The 17,839-nt window shown below is 45.1% G+C and overlaps 1 protein-coding gene across 5 annotated transcripts in view; it reads right to left on the bottom strand.

The window, feature by feature from the left end:
• The window catches only part of PLXNB2 (plexin B2), a 640,303-nt gene that overhangs the window by 344,905 nt on the left and 277,559 nt on the right, over nt 1–17,839 (bottom strand). For all 5 annotated transcript variants that reach the window (XM_069229655.1, XM_069229656.1, XM_069229658.1 and 2 more), the window contains one exon: nt 2,441–2,517. In XM_069229655.1, the coding sequence (XP_069085756.1) occupies nt 2,441–2,490 (50 nt within the window). In that variant the 5' untranslated portion in view covers nt 2,491–2,517. The remainder of the gene's footprint in view (nt 1–2,440; nt 2,518–17,839) is intronic.

Raw genomic sequence — 17,839 nt, 5'->3', positions numbered from 1 at the left:
ATGTGGCAGTGGTCACCGAGTAAATATCTTGTATAAGTACTTCACTGGTGCTGCAGCTTCATAAAGTGTCACTGTAAGCGCCCCACACTGCAATAAAATTCACACCTGAGCTGAATGAAATCCTTGCGCCCTCACACACGTGAGGTGATCACTTGGCAGAGCTAGAGAACAAGTAATTGCTACTGGTTACAAGGTTACAAGACATCAGCATGGACAACTAGACACAAATAACAGGTACACAAATAACCAGTGCGAAAATACAACTAGAATCATCTAAAATGTTACTCATGAAGATTTACACACCCATAATCCAGGGTTTCTAAAACTGTGTTCAGCCATCTTGTAAATAGTCAAGTGGGTTTTCACCAGATCATTCAATATTAAATGCTCAAAAAGACGGGCTGTTGCAGGTAAACAGATTCCAGTGTGTGTTCGTTGTTTAATTCTAGAAATCTGACCTTCCCATGTCTGTACACAAAGCGAAACATGTAGCCAGGCAGGTCTTCACCGACCAACACCTGCGCCGTATTTACATGAACACAAACAGGACCCTTCTTTGTAAAACCTGCCAGTTTGGTGGGGTCCGGACAGGGGGAGGAAGATAGAAGAGCTTCTGCTCTGTAAATGTGGGAAAAACAAGGAGAAAACAAACAACAATTTCCCCAGAGGAGTTGCCAGAAGATTTGCACGGACAAGTAAATATAAATACAGACTTCTTCACAAAACGCCAGTAAGTCAAATCTCAACAGTCTCAAAAACAAGGGCAAGCACTGGTCAGCTTTCAAAGTTCTGCAGGTCTAATGAAATGACAAACAGCATAAAACACAACGAAACTGTCACAGTATATCCTAACAGTCTTACATGCAGAACTGACCTGGGTACCTTTTACCACAGTTTGGACGTGTCCCATTAATACAGGAATATTGGTCCCCGATACAGAACATTCTCAGAGGTTGCGGCTAGAACAGTTACTGCTTTCTCTAGAATAGTACTCTTGGGACCGATGTACGAATGTGGGTGTCCACCTGAAAACTGAACCCTGGTATCACACGACATTTACTCGCCAAATGTGACTTCTAACTCCACTGCTGCTCTGTTAGGGCTTCACCTACACAGGAATGGGCACATCGCATAGACTGGTGTGCTAGAGATGAAGAGTATGTTTACAAATCCAGGGGCTGTCCCCAAAATGCTACTTCGCTACAATGTTATATGGATATATTATCTTGCTGCTTTTTCCATTATGTACAATGCTGTTTGGTGCTGCAGTGCTCTGTTTTCATCTGTTATATTATCTCAAAAAACAAACAATGTGGTTAAGAAAAAGAAACTGTCACAGTATGACATGTGATTAGGTTCCCTGTAGTAACTTCACATAAGATTATTGGGAAATGTGGATTGTCTAGAAGGCCTGTAGCAAAGTGATTCGGAGGTAATTAAATAAAAGAAATCCCAGAAACTCCCTTTCAAACAAACCTGAAAGCTTGGGGCGCGTTTCGCTCAGATAAGAAACGGCACACACAGACACAACGTGACTGCCAACTTGGTCTTTGATGCCCTTTTCTCAGCTCCTCCATTCCAAAAGTTCTAGTCATCCACTAGGGACCAACCAGAGCCTACAATTTGTGTTGGAGAAGGAGAGGCTGATAAGGCGGTAGCGAGCTAACAATTTACAATGAAGGACTTTAGGTTTTTCTTCATCCACGCCATGAAAGGGGGGACAGATAGCAACAGTGCCTGCAAAGCACCCTGGACCTCCTTAAGGAGTTGGCTGGGCACCAAATCATCTCAAGTGTCAACAGCAGCACCAACAGGATCTGTTCATGCACACCTCTCAACAGGGATAGCATAGCGGTGCATCCCTGTCCCTTCGACCGATGCTCTGTATGGTCACCTACGGCTTTACACCTGCAGTATTACATCTGCAGGGGTCCACCGGCATTGATGGAAGGCCTATTACTTGTTGAGGGTATGAAAATATTGTGTTGGTTAGTTAACATAAATAGTGCGCTCCGTATAATTCATTTGGGGTCCTAAATCCAGAAAGAATGGATTACTTTAAAAAATATATTTTAGTATTAAAGATATAAACCATGCGTGACCAAGGTCTTGATTCAAGTCAAGATCGCTTCAGGTTTTTTTTTTGCTTTTAGCACAGCCGACATGTTGAACCACATAAAAGCTGATCACACACAAATTACTTCAGGGGAAAAATATATCAGATCACTTCACACCCCTTTTGGAGTAGACACCAACTTTCTTTTTTAGGTGCACTGTCAGTCCTAAAGGAGTAATGCACCATTTTTCACCAGCGCAATTTCTCGAAGATGCTCTAAAAAGCAACTGAGATGTTCGTTTAGTAATGCCGACATTCTAAAAGACAGTTTCAGCCAGTAATGGCCGAACTGTACCATTCGAAGGCACTGAAAGGGATACTCACAGTCTTTTGTAAGTCGTTTTTGTCTCACAGCTTCTTTTCCCAGAGGACATCTCACCCCTTACATGGATGTTTGAAAGCTAAAAAAAACACAAAAACAACGAAAGTAAGTTAATGGGGCTTTCTTAAGCATAAAAACACGGCTTATTAAATGAACTTGAAAGCAGTGACAACAGCTGGCAAGACTAATGGAGTCTCCTGGAGTCTGACAGTCCTGAAAGAATGATACAGAATCCTACGGGCCACACCTAGAATGTCCTCAACAACTAAAGAGCGACACTGGACACTTAACTTCACTATACATTTTAACAGTTATTTTATAGGCAGTAGTAAAGGAACTTGTGAATAAATACTATAAACACTGCTCCACTTGCTGAACATACTAGGCTGTGATTTGTCGCCTTTAGTTTTATTCGTTTTCATACAATTACTTACTTTATCATTTTGCATATAAAATGTAAAAATATTGTCTAGAATAAATATTTTTTTTCTGTATACACAAGGCTCTTTTCTTCCTGTCCATTTTCCCAGGAAGGTATTGCTCTTTAGTCAAGACTGGTATTTAGTAACAAAAGTGCAATTTGTGAATGGCAAGTTACTTACCAAAGCAACCCCACATGGAATATCCCAACTGGAACCTGTGTAGGAACTATCAATTGATATCTCAAACTGAATTGTAGTTTGCACTAAACCCTCTCCCTCCACATCCCTTTAAAGACATTTTTCCCACTGCAGCAAGGTGGTGGAGTTATTTTAGCATGCACTTATAATCATCTCAAACAAAACAGGTTTACCACAAACCGTTCCCACCTAATCTCCCTAATAAATGCTAATTGCTAAATGTATCCTGTAATTGGAGTTGAGACTAATCAACGTCACCCACAATCTCTAAGCTCCTTGAAAAATGGATTCTTACATGGTAGGCCTCTAGATGATACAGAATTCTCGCTTGTTACAATTAGCAGCTTTCTATAGTGGTAACTGAACATGCAAAGTGTCAGTAGTAAAACAAGCATAAGATGCACATAAACAGGATTTATAATGCACTATTGCTATCCAAGGGTTGTTCCGGTGCTCGTAATACCTGCATCAAAGGAGGCAGAGCCACGGCACATAATTGGTCTTGGAATAGCCAAGTTTTGATAAGTTATGGTTTGAGGTGCTATGAATGGCAATGATGAGGATGCCATAGCTTCAGAGTCAAAAGGGCAAAGGTTCTACCCCCTTGTCTCAAGATTTTGTATTTGTGGATCTTCAGCAAAAGCCCCGTGGGGACCTTAAAGAACAAGCTAGAGTGTGGCAGTGTAGAGTTTCCTGATGGATACAGGACCAGAATCGCAGACTGCTCTGTGAGTGATAAACGGTTTTGAACAGGATCCACTTCTGTATGGGGAGACAGTGCAGGACCCTGTGATCGGTCTCTGGATTTAGTCTGAAAATGTTAAGGAGGACTTCTGTTGACAGATTTTCTATTAATTGCAGGTGATGGACAATAATTCAGGTGAACAAAATACAGGGCATTCTCATAAAGTAGCCTAGAGAAATTAGCCTGCATTACAGTTTTCCTCAAGGTGATGGGAGAAAGAGTGAAAATGTTTTGAAGGGCCAGAGTGAATTTAAAAAATAAAAAAAATTAAAAAAAAGAAAAAAAAAAGAAAAAAAAAGAGCAGCTCCATGGAAGACTTGTGATGAACTAGATATTAATAGAAGATGCCAATATTATTGGTTTAACTGTTGGAAGTAAGTGGGGTACCCAGATTGGCAGGCCACCAGTGCAGAGTCCACACTGAGAATTATTTGCCAAAGAGAATGATCTCGGTTTTATACCCATTGAGTTTTAGTTAATTCTGGCTCATCCAGGAGGCCACTGCTCCCGTATATGGGCAAAGCAGAAGATGGCCGCGAATGGGTCTTCTTTGATAAACAATCATTTGCATTGTAGCCACATAAGAGATATTAAAACCAAATTTCCAAACCAGTGAAGCATGAGGGGTGATGTACACACTGAAGAATGTAAAGCCGAGTGAAGATCCTTAAGGGACCTCATGTTGAAAAATGAGCGAGTCCGAGCAATGGGGCAGAGGGGTGAGTACATTTCAAAATTGAGCACTAACAAAAGAATGATACTTAAGTGCATACAGGCATGTGCCCAGCTCACGTAGTGTAGAAACAAGCACCATAATGGACGTCGAAAGCTGCCATCGGCTCTATATGGACCATGGCAGCTGCTCCGCCAATGTCTGTGTTCCATGTGTTACAGAACGAAAAGTGGACTCCATAATATGGAGAGGCTGAGTACATTTTTATTTTCAAGATTATCTGGAAAGTTGGGAAAGGCAGCAATGAGATCAGGCATTAGTTGGATAAGAGAGGGATCAGTGGTATGTTTTTTAAGCAGGTGCATGGCCATGGCCTGCATGCATGTGGGGGGGCAAGTGCAAATTTCTAGTGATAAGTTACAGATAGTGGTTAAAACAGGAAGAATATCCTTTTCTTACACATCTCTTTATTCAGATTTTACAGGGTTTTACAGAAATGATGGGCGGGTCTGCAAACAACATGTCGGTACAGTTATCAAGATTGTCTCTGGTATCAGAGCACCAGTGTGTGGATAGTAGTTGATATTTATTGTTTCTTATTTTGATTTTGCCTTTAAACAAGCAAGATAACATATAAACATTTTCAACTTGGGCCCCCAAAGCAACTGCCCTCTTCTTTTGTCCGGGATCAACACATACACAGACATTGTCAGAGTATATTTCAAACAATTACATACAGGGATATATTATCTACTTGAAGCATAGAAGCTTAGAAGCATAACAAATTCTTACAAGGCTGAATAAGTAGCTGCTTTATGGACCTGTAGTTAGAAGTGTGTGCCGTGGCATCCCGCATTCGTTTGGTTCTGGTCTTCCAACTCTACCATACTCGTCCTTCGAATATTAGTGTCTACTGCTCTATTTGGAGGATTCACATCTATTTTATCCTATATTGCTAATAGAATAGTGTCCTATTCTGTTAGCGCCACACCCCTTCCTTGTCATAGGCTTTGCATTAACATTGTCGCCGTCTCAGCTCTCCTTCATTCCTTGACATCCGCCACCCACGTTTTGACATCTGTTGCGTTTCTGGCCTTTCATTCCATGGTTACATTTCTTTCGGCAAGTACCACTGCTAGGTCAAGGAACTTACATGCATGCCTGGCAGCTTTGCGTCTACGCAACTGTCTCGGTATATAGGTCACAATTTCTTGCTCCACCCTGCTCAATGATAGTTCGGTCAGTACTGATACTACTTCGTTCCATAATTGTGCAATGATCCCACATTCCCATACCATAGTGTGGAAGCCTAGCTGTGGCGCAGATATCGCAGGCAGCGGTCAACCGAAACCGGATACATTTTTATCATTGCTTTAGGTGCCAATTACATTAAGTGAAGGTATTTAATCGGGGTTCCTCGTGGCTTTCTTAGTGTTTTTTCAGGACGTCTGCCCATTACTTTTCCCTAAACACCCCACCAAGGCGACCCGCTCTTCCCATTTATGCTTAATAGTATTGATTTAAGAGTATAAAATTGGGGACAGAGCATTATAGATGGGGGACATGATCCACCTGCCAGTACCAAATGTGAGCGTTAAACTAAGAACCTCAGCGCTATCAGGTTCAATACGGTCTTCACTCCACGTAGATCTGGCCGTGCTAATCAGTGCATTGTAAGTCATAAAGAGCCCCTGTCAGATGTCCCCGAGAGTGTCATATATGTGAAATGTAAAATTGGAGAATAAATCTCCCACAGTCAATATTCCTGCCTCAGTCCATAGTTAAGTATTGTCTCCGTTGGCATTTTAAATTTAGGACCAAACCATAGGGGTATCTCTGGAGCACAGAGAACCTGCACTGACACCAGCACTGCCCGTCTTATGTGAAGGACCTCAGGTGTCTTCCAGTTAAAGGGACATTACGTAAATAATAATGTGTCCTATTATTGCTCCACTTTCAGACGCTCTGGGCCAGTCGTGCCCAAGATCCCTGTTCACGGCCATTGTAATGGAGAAGCTAGGCATCAGACCTGCTAGTCAGGAGCTCCGAATCTCCACTCCTCCAGTGGGTGTCTGAGTCTGCACAAGGCCACTCATCTGCTCGCCTTAGCTCACACTAACTGAATCAAACTTCAGTTCTGCCAAAAATGTCCTTTCCTAGGTAGTAAAACTGGTTGGGTCGCAAAGAGGTACAAAAGCCCGGTAGGGATAGCATTTTTGCTATGGCTATACATCCCATCTGGGAGGAGGGGGGGATGTGGAAGGCCACACTAGAGGAAGAGTGATTGCCTGGCATTAGCCCGTACTTGACCGATATTACCTGAAATCAGTAGAGTGTCATCATGATCTAATGCGTGCCCGACACTATGTCTCAAAGCCACACAGGGCCCGGAACCTCAGAAACCATTTATTGAGCCAAAAGGGTGGGAAGCCAAGATGCACACTCCTCGCCACCCTCTGCTCCCGTCCTCAGGACCCCTGGAAGACCATCTTTTCACATACAGCTACGCGCCTCACAAGTCACTACACAGCCATGCCTTCTCTCCCCAGACAAACCCAGCCCGGGCACACCTCTTGGGCGTGCTGCTTCTCCAGATACTGAGAAGGACGGCATCAGCCTTTACTACGTCTGAACTGCCCGCCTGAACCGAGTGAAAGTCGCTGCAGGTAAAGCCGAGCCGCCTACCGGAAAACCACTAATTGGAGCTTGTATCTCCCAGGATAAGCGCAATAACAGACTGCGGCTTTCTTGTAATGTCACTCCACGCAGTCTCTTGCCACACGAACCACGATTTACGCAGCACAAGAATTTCTGTAAACAAAATAAACTGGGTTCGGGATACAAAATATAAGAAAGCTTACACAGGACATTTTACAGAAAACATACAAAAAGAGTGTTTTGTGCCCAGAGCTGATATATGTTTTTCCAAAACCAAAATGGCACGTTATGGTTTTTTTGTCAAAGTTGAGGCCTTTGTGAAACACAGAACCCGTTAAGCTGGGGCGCCAGTGGCCTTATCCACCAAGGCATGTTTGTAAACAGAACAAAAGTAGGAATGAAAGGCCAGCGTTCTTCACCTTTTAACCTCTGTGGAACCAAACGGAATCACTAGAGGAAGCCTGAGACTCCAACTAAGCAATCTGTACGATACGAACCTCAAAACAATACACACAAGACAGAACAACCGGTACCTCGAACAAATACCTAAATTATTAAATACTTTATTTAATTCAAACCAAATATGAAGAAACTGAAATTTTAATGAAGGTGGGAACATCTGCATGTTTTACTTTTATTTATGAAAGACAAGATTTATGCCAGAGGCGAACGTATCACTGTCGTTTTTTGCTCCTCATGCATTGCATGCATGGCATTTAGGGTTCGTAGCGGAGACCTTCACTTGCCCCTTTCGACCCCTGGCGTGTCCCTTGCTACTCCTGGTCTCAGAGGAGGCAGTCTGTGACAAAAACACAAAGGCACCTCCGTATTTCTTATTTCCTGCTCATTTTTGTTTATATTAACACTGAATAAAATTCCATTAATCACTATTAGTGTAATGAAAAATGGAGTACACGCAGCGGTTAGGGGACCTGTGGTGGCAACTGTGGTAAGTACAAATTGTTTGAAATGTATGTTGTGTTCATGCAGGTGAGAGTGGGCATATGTGAGAGAGATAGAGTGAGTGTGTGTGGGGAGTGTGAGTGTCTGTGAGCAGGTGCGTCCATGTGCAAACCTGTGTGAGTAAGTCAGTGACAGGTAGTGAGTGAGATTAAGAGTGAACGTAAGTGAAAATGAATCAGAATGGGTGTAGGTGAGTGTATGGATGTGTGAGTGAGACAGGAGTGTAACTGAATAAATGTGGTGCAAATGAGAATAGGAGGTGATGCTCGTGAGTTTGCCTTCAGGCCTGGCATACTGGAGGTAATTACTGTTTTCAGAGACACCCAGGCAAAATACTGGCATTAGCAGACTTGAGACAATCCTTTGCGTGACCGACACCGGTGACAAAATACTGGCAATGCATACACTGGGGGTAATTCTTGGAATAAAGGGCACCAAACGCATATAGGGCACTCATAGAAAAATACTGGCACATTTGAGGAACTTCTTTACATGGGGACACAAGTGGGAAAACGTGAGTACCAACATCCCCTGCAGTAATACTTGGCATAGAAGTGGAAAATCTTCCATATGCAAGTGTGGCAATCATTACAAAATGCTGTCGCAGTCTGCCCCCGGTGCGCTTCTATGGTTACGTCTGCAAGGTCATTTGGCGTCTGTAATATTTCTGGTTCCTTGGGCGCGATTCCATCTTCTTTGCTTGATGAACTTGTTCCTGAGAAGGTGGGCGCCAGGGTCTGGTTGTCTGATGACCCGGATTCCGGGGTCAGGGTTGATTCGCAGGGAGTTGAGATGGTGGTTGGGGTCCAATCATCTTTGGGTAAGGATGTATTTTTCTCCTCTGAGCCCAGTGGTGGTAACAACGGATGCCAGCCTCAGGTTGGGGTGCTTGGATGGAGTCGGCACAGATTCAGGGATTTTGGTCCCCTCTGGAGGCCAATCGATCGTCGAATTGGCGCGAGTTGAAGGCAGTGTTGTTGGCTCTGATTCATTTCCAGGTGTCCCTGAAGGGAGTTGCGGTTCTTATTCGGACAGACAACTTAGTAGCCAAGGCTTATGTAAACCGACAGGGGGGGGACCCGGTCGAGGGTTTTGTTCAGTCTGGCCAGGAAGATTTTTGTGTGGGCTCAGGAATGGGTTCCTTCTCTCCGGGCTACCTACATTCGGGGGGTGGTCAATGTTCGGGCGGATCTGCTAAGCAGGGTGATTCCTTCCTCGCAACTTTTCTCCCTCCGGAGGTCACTGTTTCTTCATCTTGTTTGTCTCTGGGGTCTTCCGGTGTTGGATGTGTTTGCGTCCCCGGAGAATGCGAAACTCAGACGCTTCTGCTCCCGGTTTCGGTGTCCTCAGGCTTGGGGGGTGGACGGGATGTTGTGTCCTTGGCCTCGGGCCTTTTTTACGCATTTCCCGCCATTTCAGCTGATCCGGTCCTTTCTGTTGGGAGTGAGGCATCTGGGAGCCAGGGTTATCTTGATTGCGCCCCATTGGCCGAGGGCAAATTGGTTTCCATTGCTGCAGTTGATGGCATCCGGTCGGATGTGGCCTCTTCCTCTTTGTCCGTCTCCCCTGGAGTTTCCTTGCCTCTCGAAGGGGTCGTTGAGGAGGTTACACTTGACGGCCTGGAAGCTGAACGCCAGGGTTTGACGGGTCTGGGGGTACCAGTGGCTTTGAGTTCTACTTTACTGGCTTCAAGGCGGCGTTCCACTTTGATTTCGTATGGTAGACAGTGGAAAGTTTTTTTCTTCTTGGTGCTTCCGGCATAAATTGGATCCTACCTTCACTTCTATTTTTGATGTGATGCAATTTTTACAGGATGGTGCACAATTGGGGTTGTCGGTGGCTTCTCTGCGGGTGCAGTGGGCGGCTATTCAGGCATTTAGGGGTCCTTGGTGTAATCTGTCGGATGAGGGTCATTTGATGCCTAGATTTTTTCAGGGGCTTCTTAATTTGTTTCCTCGCCCTGTACGTTCTTTTCCTTCCTGGGATCTTTCATTAGTTTTGGATGCATTGACTGCTGCCCCTTTTGAACCTCTGGGGGACTGTGACTTGCGCCATCTTTCTTTGAAGACGTTCTTTTTGGTGGCCATTACTTCGGCCCGGCGTTTAGGGGAATTGGGGGCCTTGGCCTGTTCTTTTCCTTTTTGTAAAGTTTTTCTGGATCGTGTGGTGCTTGTTCCGGTTCCTTCTTTTATTCCGAAAGTTAATTCTTCTTTCCATGCTCGCCAGGAGGTCATCCTTCCTTCATTTTTTCCGAATCCCTCCTCGGATGAGGTTTGGTTACATTCTTTGGATGTGCGCAGGGCGTTGCTGGAGTATCTGCGTGTGGTGGCTCCTTTCCGTAAAGGTGATTCGCATTTTGTGAAGTTTGGTCCGGCCCGGAAGGGTGAGAAGCCTTCCACGGCTTCATTAAGTCGGTGGGTGTGATCTTTGATTCTGTTGGCGTATTCGTTGAAAGAGGTGGTTCCTCCCCAGGGGATTCAGGGCCGTTCTACCAGGGGTATGGCGGCTACAGTGGCTGAGCTTCAGGGGGCTTCAGTGGTGGAAATTTGCAGGGCCGCCATTTGGGCCTCTCCTTCAACATTTGTTCGGCATTATAGGCTGATGGACTTGGGTAGTTTGGAGTCGGTGTTGGGTCACCGGGTCTTATCCTCTATGAGGTAATAGGGGTAGGGCCTCGATGGTCTTTGTGCATTGTAATAAACTTCTTGCAACTCAGTGTCCGTCTCCGGTTTTTCTCTTGCTATGTCTCATTGGTTGAAAGGAAGGCGAGGGGAGGGACGGGAGGTAATGCGTCCATTTCTTACGATAATGGCATTACTCCTAGTCCTACTCCCTCGCCTTCCTTTCCGTTCCCTCCTCCTCCCCCCGGTACTGACCGTCTGAGTTGCTACTTGGGCTTGTTTTTGTACAGGAGATGGTGGGGGGGGGGTTTAAAAGGGGAAGGGAGGGTCTAGGGGGAGGCAGAAAGCCTCATTGGTTGAAAGGAAGGTGAGGGAGTAGGACTAGGAGTAATGCCATTATCGTAAGAAATGGACGCAATATTTGAGGTCGCATAGATACTTCAAGCAATATGAGGCAAGATCTTCACTGTCAAAATGCAAAGTTCAATTCTGTTTGGATCCAGATTATGAAGCGGTTTTGACTTATATTCTCACTAAAGAGCAAAAGTTCAGGGCATAATGGGGATTGATTTCATTATGGAGCACAGGTAGAGTTATATTCCACTGACTTCAAAATAGTAAAGGAGGTCATGGTTGCTATTTCTGATCAATGGGTTGAAAGTAGATGTTTAAACAACAAGGAGATTGAAGGAGAGGAGTTTGAGGCTCTCCGTTTTTGAACAGTCATCATTCAGAAAGGAAGGGTCCCAGGCAGAGTTGCTTTAGGGGGACAGATATTGGTGAAGCATTTACAGTGGCACATCATGGGGTTAGGGATGTGTGGGGGAAGCTCTTCACTCTAATTAGGACTGCCTTTTACTAACCATGCAGGAAGTGCATTTTCACTACTTGAGTTAGGCCACATGGCACATCGATGTCAATATGTTGCTTCAAATAGTTAACATGAGAACAATCAGCAAGATTTCCCAGCAATTGAAAGGGACAGAAAAACAAGTTCTTGTGTTGAGCATTGTTTGTAGTTGCTTGCTAATTACTTAGGGCCTCATTACGACTTCAGCCGTCTTCAGAGAAGCCCGCCTAAGCTGCTGCAGCCAGCATACCGCCATTGCTGGCGGCATGCTGGCTGCCCTATTAGGAGTTTTCTGCTGGGTCAGCGGGTGAAAACAGCATTTCAACCCGCAGGCCTACCGGAAAACTCACCACAACATTGAAGCCGACTCGTAATCGAACCAGTGGCAATGTTGTGGTGTGTCGGGTGTGATAGCCATGCAAAGGCTGGCGGAAAGGGGCCTCGTAATCCCCAGGGCAGCGCTGCCCTGGTGGATTGAGACTGCAGAAACCACCAGGCTGTCGACAGGCAGCAACCTGGCAGTGCTGGCGGTCGGACCGTGGCCCATCTGCCACAGTCATAATAGGACGGTTGGACCCCCCTGTCTGCTGCGGTCCAACCACCATCACCAGTGTGGCAGTCTTGAGACTGCCATACTCCTAATGAGGGCATTAGTCTTTTAGCGCATTGTTGCAGATCATATCTATAAAGGCGTTGTTGCTGAGATATATCTCGAGTTGGATGTTCAGGACAAGACTGGTCCCATGTTTAAGAGATGGGCATACAGTTTAGGATTTTCCTTGCACACAGGACCCATAGTTGTGCAAAGGTGAGCGACCTTGTAAATTGCCATCCAAACCTGTGTGGAGGTGGTATATGTATGTTGTGTCTACAGGGTGCACTGCAGTGGGTCTGTGGTTCTTCTGACCATCAGCCTGCAATGGGATGTTTGAAAGCTGAATTGGCAGCATAAATAATGCAATGCCATCAGCCACTTAAGGAATACCATTCCTGATGCTTGAACGGCAGGAAGAAGGAAGCAGGACTGACTATACTGTGGGTGAAACTTCCCAGAAAAGGGGTTTTTAGACTGAAAAGTGGGTGACGAATTCCTACTTTTAGGTAACGCTGGGGTTGTTGACAAATAAAATCCCATTAACTGGATGTTTTTACAAGGCTGGTCATCTGCACCACAATGATTAGCTCCACAAAGGTAAAACACCTAATTACACTTTTGGCCTTAAAACCATATCCTACTCAAGCTGAAAAGAAAACAGTGGCACAGCTTCAGAAGAATCCTATGAAGGACATTAGAAATAGATGATCAGTTTATGATGAAGGACTCAAGATAGTTAGGACTTAAACAATTTTCAGTCCCTGCTATTTGAGATTTTTTTTGGAGGGGGGGGGGGTCACAAGGCAGTGAAGGGGCTATGGACCACCAACCCTTGTGGTCGAGGTCATTTGCCACTGGTATCCTGGGGTTCATTTCATCATGCCTCCAAAACTGTGCCAAGTACAACTCCTTCTGCGTAGTGAGGGCAAACAGTTTCAGGCTTCTCCAAGAGGTAGTGCTGGGGAAGGAGGAGAGCTCAAAATTCAGCAGTCAAACAATATGTGCAATACATTAATTTCCAGCCCCGTGTATGCACTTTAGCAAAATTTAATACTTTAATCACACTGCATGTTACGCAATTCAATTATATAAGCATATTTAGGGTCGTACCCTGGTTGCAGCCTCAGCAAGCACTGCACACCTTTTCATTCGCTCTCCACCGGAGTGACCCTAATATCAATAATCCTGAGTATTCTGGGGGAGAAGTTTGAATTATGCGCTAGTGCTTTTTTCCAGTGTTACCCCTAGGCACTGCTTGTGGTTTGGATGTGAAACTCAGATCAATAGTTCTTCCCACAGGTTTAGTTTGGGAAGAAACTGTAAAGCCATCATGCTCCGTTTTATCAGAGCCCATCTCAGTCATTTGCTTTGGTCGCACATGTAGCCTTGTGGTAGCTTTGTGATAGTTCACAGATTAAGTGATGTGAAGGGGCTTAAACCATAATCTCTCATCCTCTCTGCATCCATTACTTAAAAAACAGCATGAACGTGAACAACTGCAGACATCACGGTATGGCTTCTTCAGTTGTTTGTGGATGGCACGAATTGACACCCATGCAAGCTGAGCAAGCTCCACAGCAACCTGTGTTCATTCTTTGTGGTGTCTGCAGAACCATATTGTAACCAGAACCTATTTGGGTTGGTTCTTTTTCAAGTGCCCTACACAGCCTGCTATGCAGACAGCCTTCATGTAAAGAGATTCTTCTCACAGCATGTAGTTCTTGAACTGGTTCCAAGAAAGAGTACCCAAAACAAAAGCACAATGAAATGTGGCATCGCTGCATTTGGCTATCAGCCTTCCTGTAGTAGTAATTGGGGGCAGACTAAAGGGCAGGCCAGGCCTTGAAAATTCCTCACCTTGAACAGAAGCATCAGTTCCAGCCCCCACCCTTACCACTCACCAAATGGAAGAGCTCAGAAAGAAATAATCTTTAGCTCCTTGCTAATAAAGTCTTCGTGGAATTTGAAAACGCAGACAAGTCTCCGTGCTCCTTGTTTCTTTATCTAGATTGACCCCTACAGCCACAGCAATGCAGGCAATACACTTAAATTGTTTCGTGAAGCTTCCATCCTCCATCTTGTGCCATGCTCAATCAATGGCCTCCAAAATGGACGCCACTGGTTTCAGATACCGGATTCTCTGCAAGCTGGGTACTTATTGCCGGCATGTTCACCATGCTTGTTCACCACGAACACCACACACCAGGCCCAACAAACGACAATTATTATAACCAAACCGGAGTCACAAATTCAAATTAAAATGAAAATGCAGCCAAATAATGTACTGATGCTAATAAAAACTGTTCACAGCATGAAAACGTTGAAGGACGACCAAAAACGTTGAAGGACGAAATATGGGACGGCGGTGGCTTCTTCATCACTACCACCATCATTCGGACGTTTCTTAACAAGTAATATTTATGTCAGTCACAGGCAAAGAACATCTGTAAGCACATCCAAACACTGAAATTTGAGCATCAAGCAAGCCAAGGAAAACGTGAGCACTGTCTCCTTCCAAAGGCGTTCACTTTTAGTGTGCAATTCCCCACAGGGCATTGGTACTCTTGCTGCCCAAATCCTAATGGCATGACTTGTTTTGAACTCACTGAGGTCACATAGATACCTATCTCCTGGCAAGCAAAGCAATTTTCGAGCCATCTCTTGTGCAGTGCACTTTAAGTGCGGACCTGTGTGATATTTATAAGTACTTCTTAAACTTAAACACAGCAGAATGCTACTCATTGCTTTTTTAATACAATTAAAGATTGACGAGTTAAAGGCAAAATGATGCATTTAATGACCGGTAGGGTACATCAACTCGACCTCAAGATTGAGCTCTGTTCTCATTGGAAGTGGCACGGTTTCCCTTCGTTGTCTACCATTGTGTCCAGATCCCACTAATACGATCGCAGTTCACAAAGGGCTTTCTGCCTCATCTAAAAGCTACCTCGCTACACAGATGTTAGTAAAAACCAATCACAACAATAGCATCCTCAGGCCATTTAGAACCGTGTAACTACATGTGAGGGCAATCTCCCTGTACATTTGTCTATTACGTTGTAATTATAAGGGCATGCTGCCGACAGGTGTCTAGTGACCTAATAGCGCCCATGGGGAGCTAAGAACACAGCTTCTCCAGTCTCTTTCAAACAGGAGGTGAGATGTCATGCAGAGGAGCCCTTCTGCCAAGCAGTGCCTTGCCTTCATTTTTTTTCCTATGACTCCTATGATTTTTTTCAGCTATCTTGTAAGTCCAAAGGAAAAAAAGAAGAAAATGTTGGCAAAATAATTCACTGTCTTACGGAAAGAATCTTTTTCTCCTGCAAGTAGTAGCTCCGCACCATCTACCGGCTTTCACATGGGTTGAATGTGTCTGCAGAGATTTGGCTTATTTTGAATTACGCTTACCATTTTCTTTCTCTATGGGTCATGTACTACAAATAATAAAATCCACAAACCTGGATATGGCAAGCCACACCACCTTCGAGTTATATAGGGCTTGGCAATACTTGTATAACTGCACTATCTAGATGAAGTGCATCGGAGAACATTTTAACCCATATAAAAACTGAAGAACATGATTAAGTGTAAGAATCTTCTAAGATGATGTTACTCAAAGTACGGCCTGCGGCCCCACGGACCTACCTTGGCGGCCCGCGGACACGTCCAAGAAACGTCAGATAATAATGGCCGCAGTATATAAACATAGAAGAGGGCCGCGGGAGCATGCGCAATAGTGGCTTCTTTGCGCATGCTCCCGCGGCCCTCCTCTATGTTTACGTACGGCGGCCATTATTTATGGCATTTCCATGAAGATCCTGGAAGCCAAAGCCCCTTAAAAGTCAGCGCTTGCAGCTAACTTTTACGGGGCTTTTTCGCCTGCTTCCTGTCACCGGCTCCAAGTCTGCCACCCGCCTGCCTGCCTGCCGTTCTACATTTGTGGCATCTTTACAGTGCTTTGAGGCAGGTAAGGCTCTTTGGTTATTTATTTATTTGTTTTTAATGTAGTGTGTGTGTTACTGGGGTAGGGGTGAAAGCAGATTGCGCTGTGTGTGTGTTACTGGGGTAGGGGTGAGAGCACATGGCGCTGTGTGTGATACTGGGGTAGGGGTGAGAGCAGATGGCGCTGTGTGCAGATGGCGCTGTGTGTTTATGGCACTGTGTGTTACTGGGGTAGGGGTGAGAGCAGATGGCGCTGTGTGCAGATGGCGCTGTGTGTGTTACTGGGGTAGGGGTGAAAGCAGATGGCGCTGTGTGTGATACTGGGGTAGGGGTGAGAGCAGATGGCGCTGTGTGCAGATGGTGCTGTGTGTGTATGGCACTGTGTGTGTTACTGGGGTAGGGGTGAGAGCAGATGGCGCTGTGTGCAGATGGCGCGGTGTGTGTTACTGGGAGCAATATTTTGAAAAAGGGGGCGGGTGGTTGTGCCCCCTATAAGCCCCGCCCCCCACCCCCGCTGTCACTTCAGTGCGGCCCTTGGCCGCAAACCATACTGCAATTTTGGCCCCCGAGAAAAAGTTTGTGAGTACCCATGTTCTAAGAGAAGAGGGATCCAAAACCCAACAGAAGAATGAAAAATCTAATAGTTTCAATCTGATTTGTGACTTAAAGCCATCTATACATCCGTAACTTGTGCCCCTTGCCCTCTCCTCCATTCTATTCATAATTCCACCTCTGAAGATCCTTTTGGACTGCTTTCTTCCGTGTTAGTTAAAACGGACAAGTTACTTGTCTTTGGTAACGTCTTCCTTAATAGAGGCAATATCTAGTTACAGATTCCTTACCTTATAATTTCCCCCCCAGGCGTCCCTCTGGATCTGAAGATTTTTTTTGCCCAGTACCCTTGCATGCTGTTAGGTGGCGTGTATCGGCTCTATGATCGTCATCCGCGTTCGTGCCAGATAGCACACTGCAGGTCCTGTATAGGCGCCACCTCAGCACGCTGACAGTTTCTTTTCACGACTTTCCATGCGAGAAGCCAGAGTCCTGTAGAACACGGATTACTGGTGCATCAAAACTAAGGCCCTGAGAGGGGAGTCCCTGTCTCTAGAAATCAGTTCACAGAGGGGGAAGGACAGGTGGATTGGTAAGGAATCTGGAACTAAATACTGAGGCAGATCCCTCAACCCTTCCCCTACCAGATCTGAAAGTAGTGACTGATGCATCACTACTGGGACGGGGCAGCCACCTGGGAGAAGCAAAGACCAGAGGCATCTAGTCTCCGGCAGAGTCAGGACTCCACATCAACCTGTTGGAGCTCCGGGCAATCAGATTAGCATTGAAAGCATTTCTTCCCTCTCTCAAAGGAAAGGTAGCGCAGGTGTTCACTGAAAACACAACTGCCAAGTGGTACTGCAAAAAGCAGGGTGAGGTGGGAGTAATTATGCCTATAATACTACATCTTTAAAATAGAATATAAACCCATTTTCACTGTCCGATAGCGGAAAAATGCTTCAATATCACATGCCCCTGAAAGAATGCTTAGAATCATTATTGCAAATCCCACGACTCCCAAACCTGTAAACTATCACCCTTGTTCCTTCCACCGACCTGCTCTTAGAGAAAAAAAATGATTTTCTCCGACCTCTAATGCGAAATAGCTGACCTTTCTATGAAATAATCAGCACTCCGCCATTCCGGATCTTTTTTTTAACCCTTGCGGTAAGTCTACAATCA

The sequence above is a fragment of the Pleurodeles waltl genome, chromosome 4_1 (assembly GCF_031143425.1).
Source record: "Pleurodeles waltl isolate 20211129_DDA chromosome 4_1, aPleWal1.hap1.20221129, whole genome shotgun sequence".
In the NCBI taxonomy this organism is placed as follows: Eukaryota; Metazoa; Chordata; class Amphibia; order Caudata; family Salamandridae; genus Pleurodeles; species Pleurodeles waltl.
This window is presented reverse-complemented; position numbering and strand designations above follow the sequence as displayed.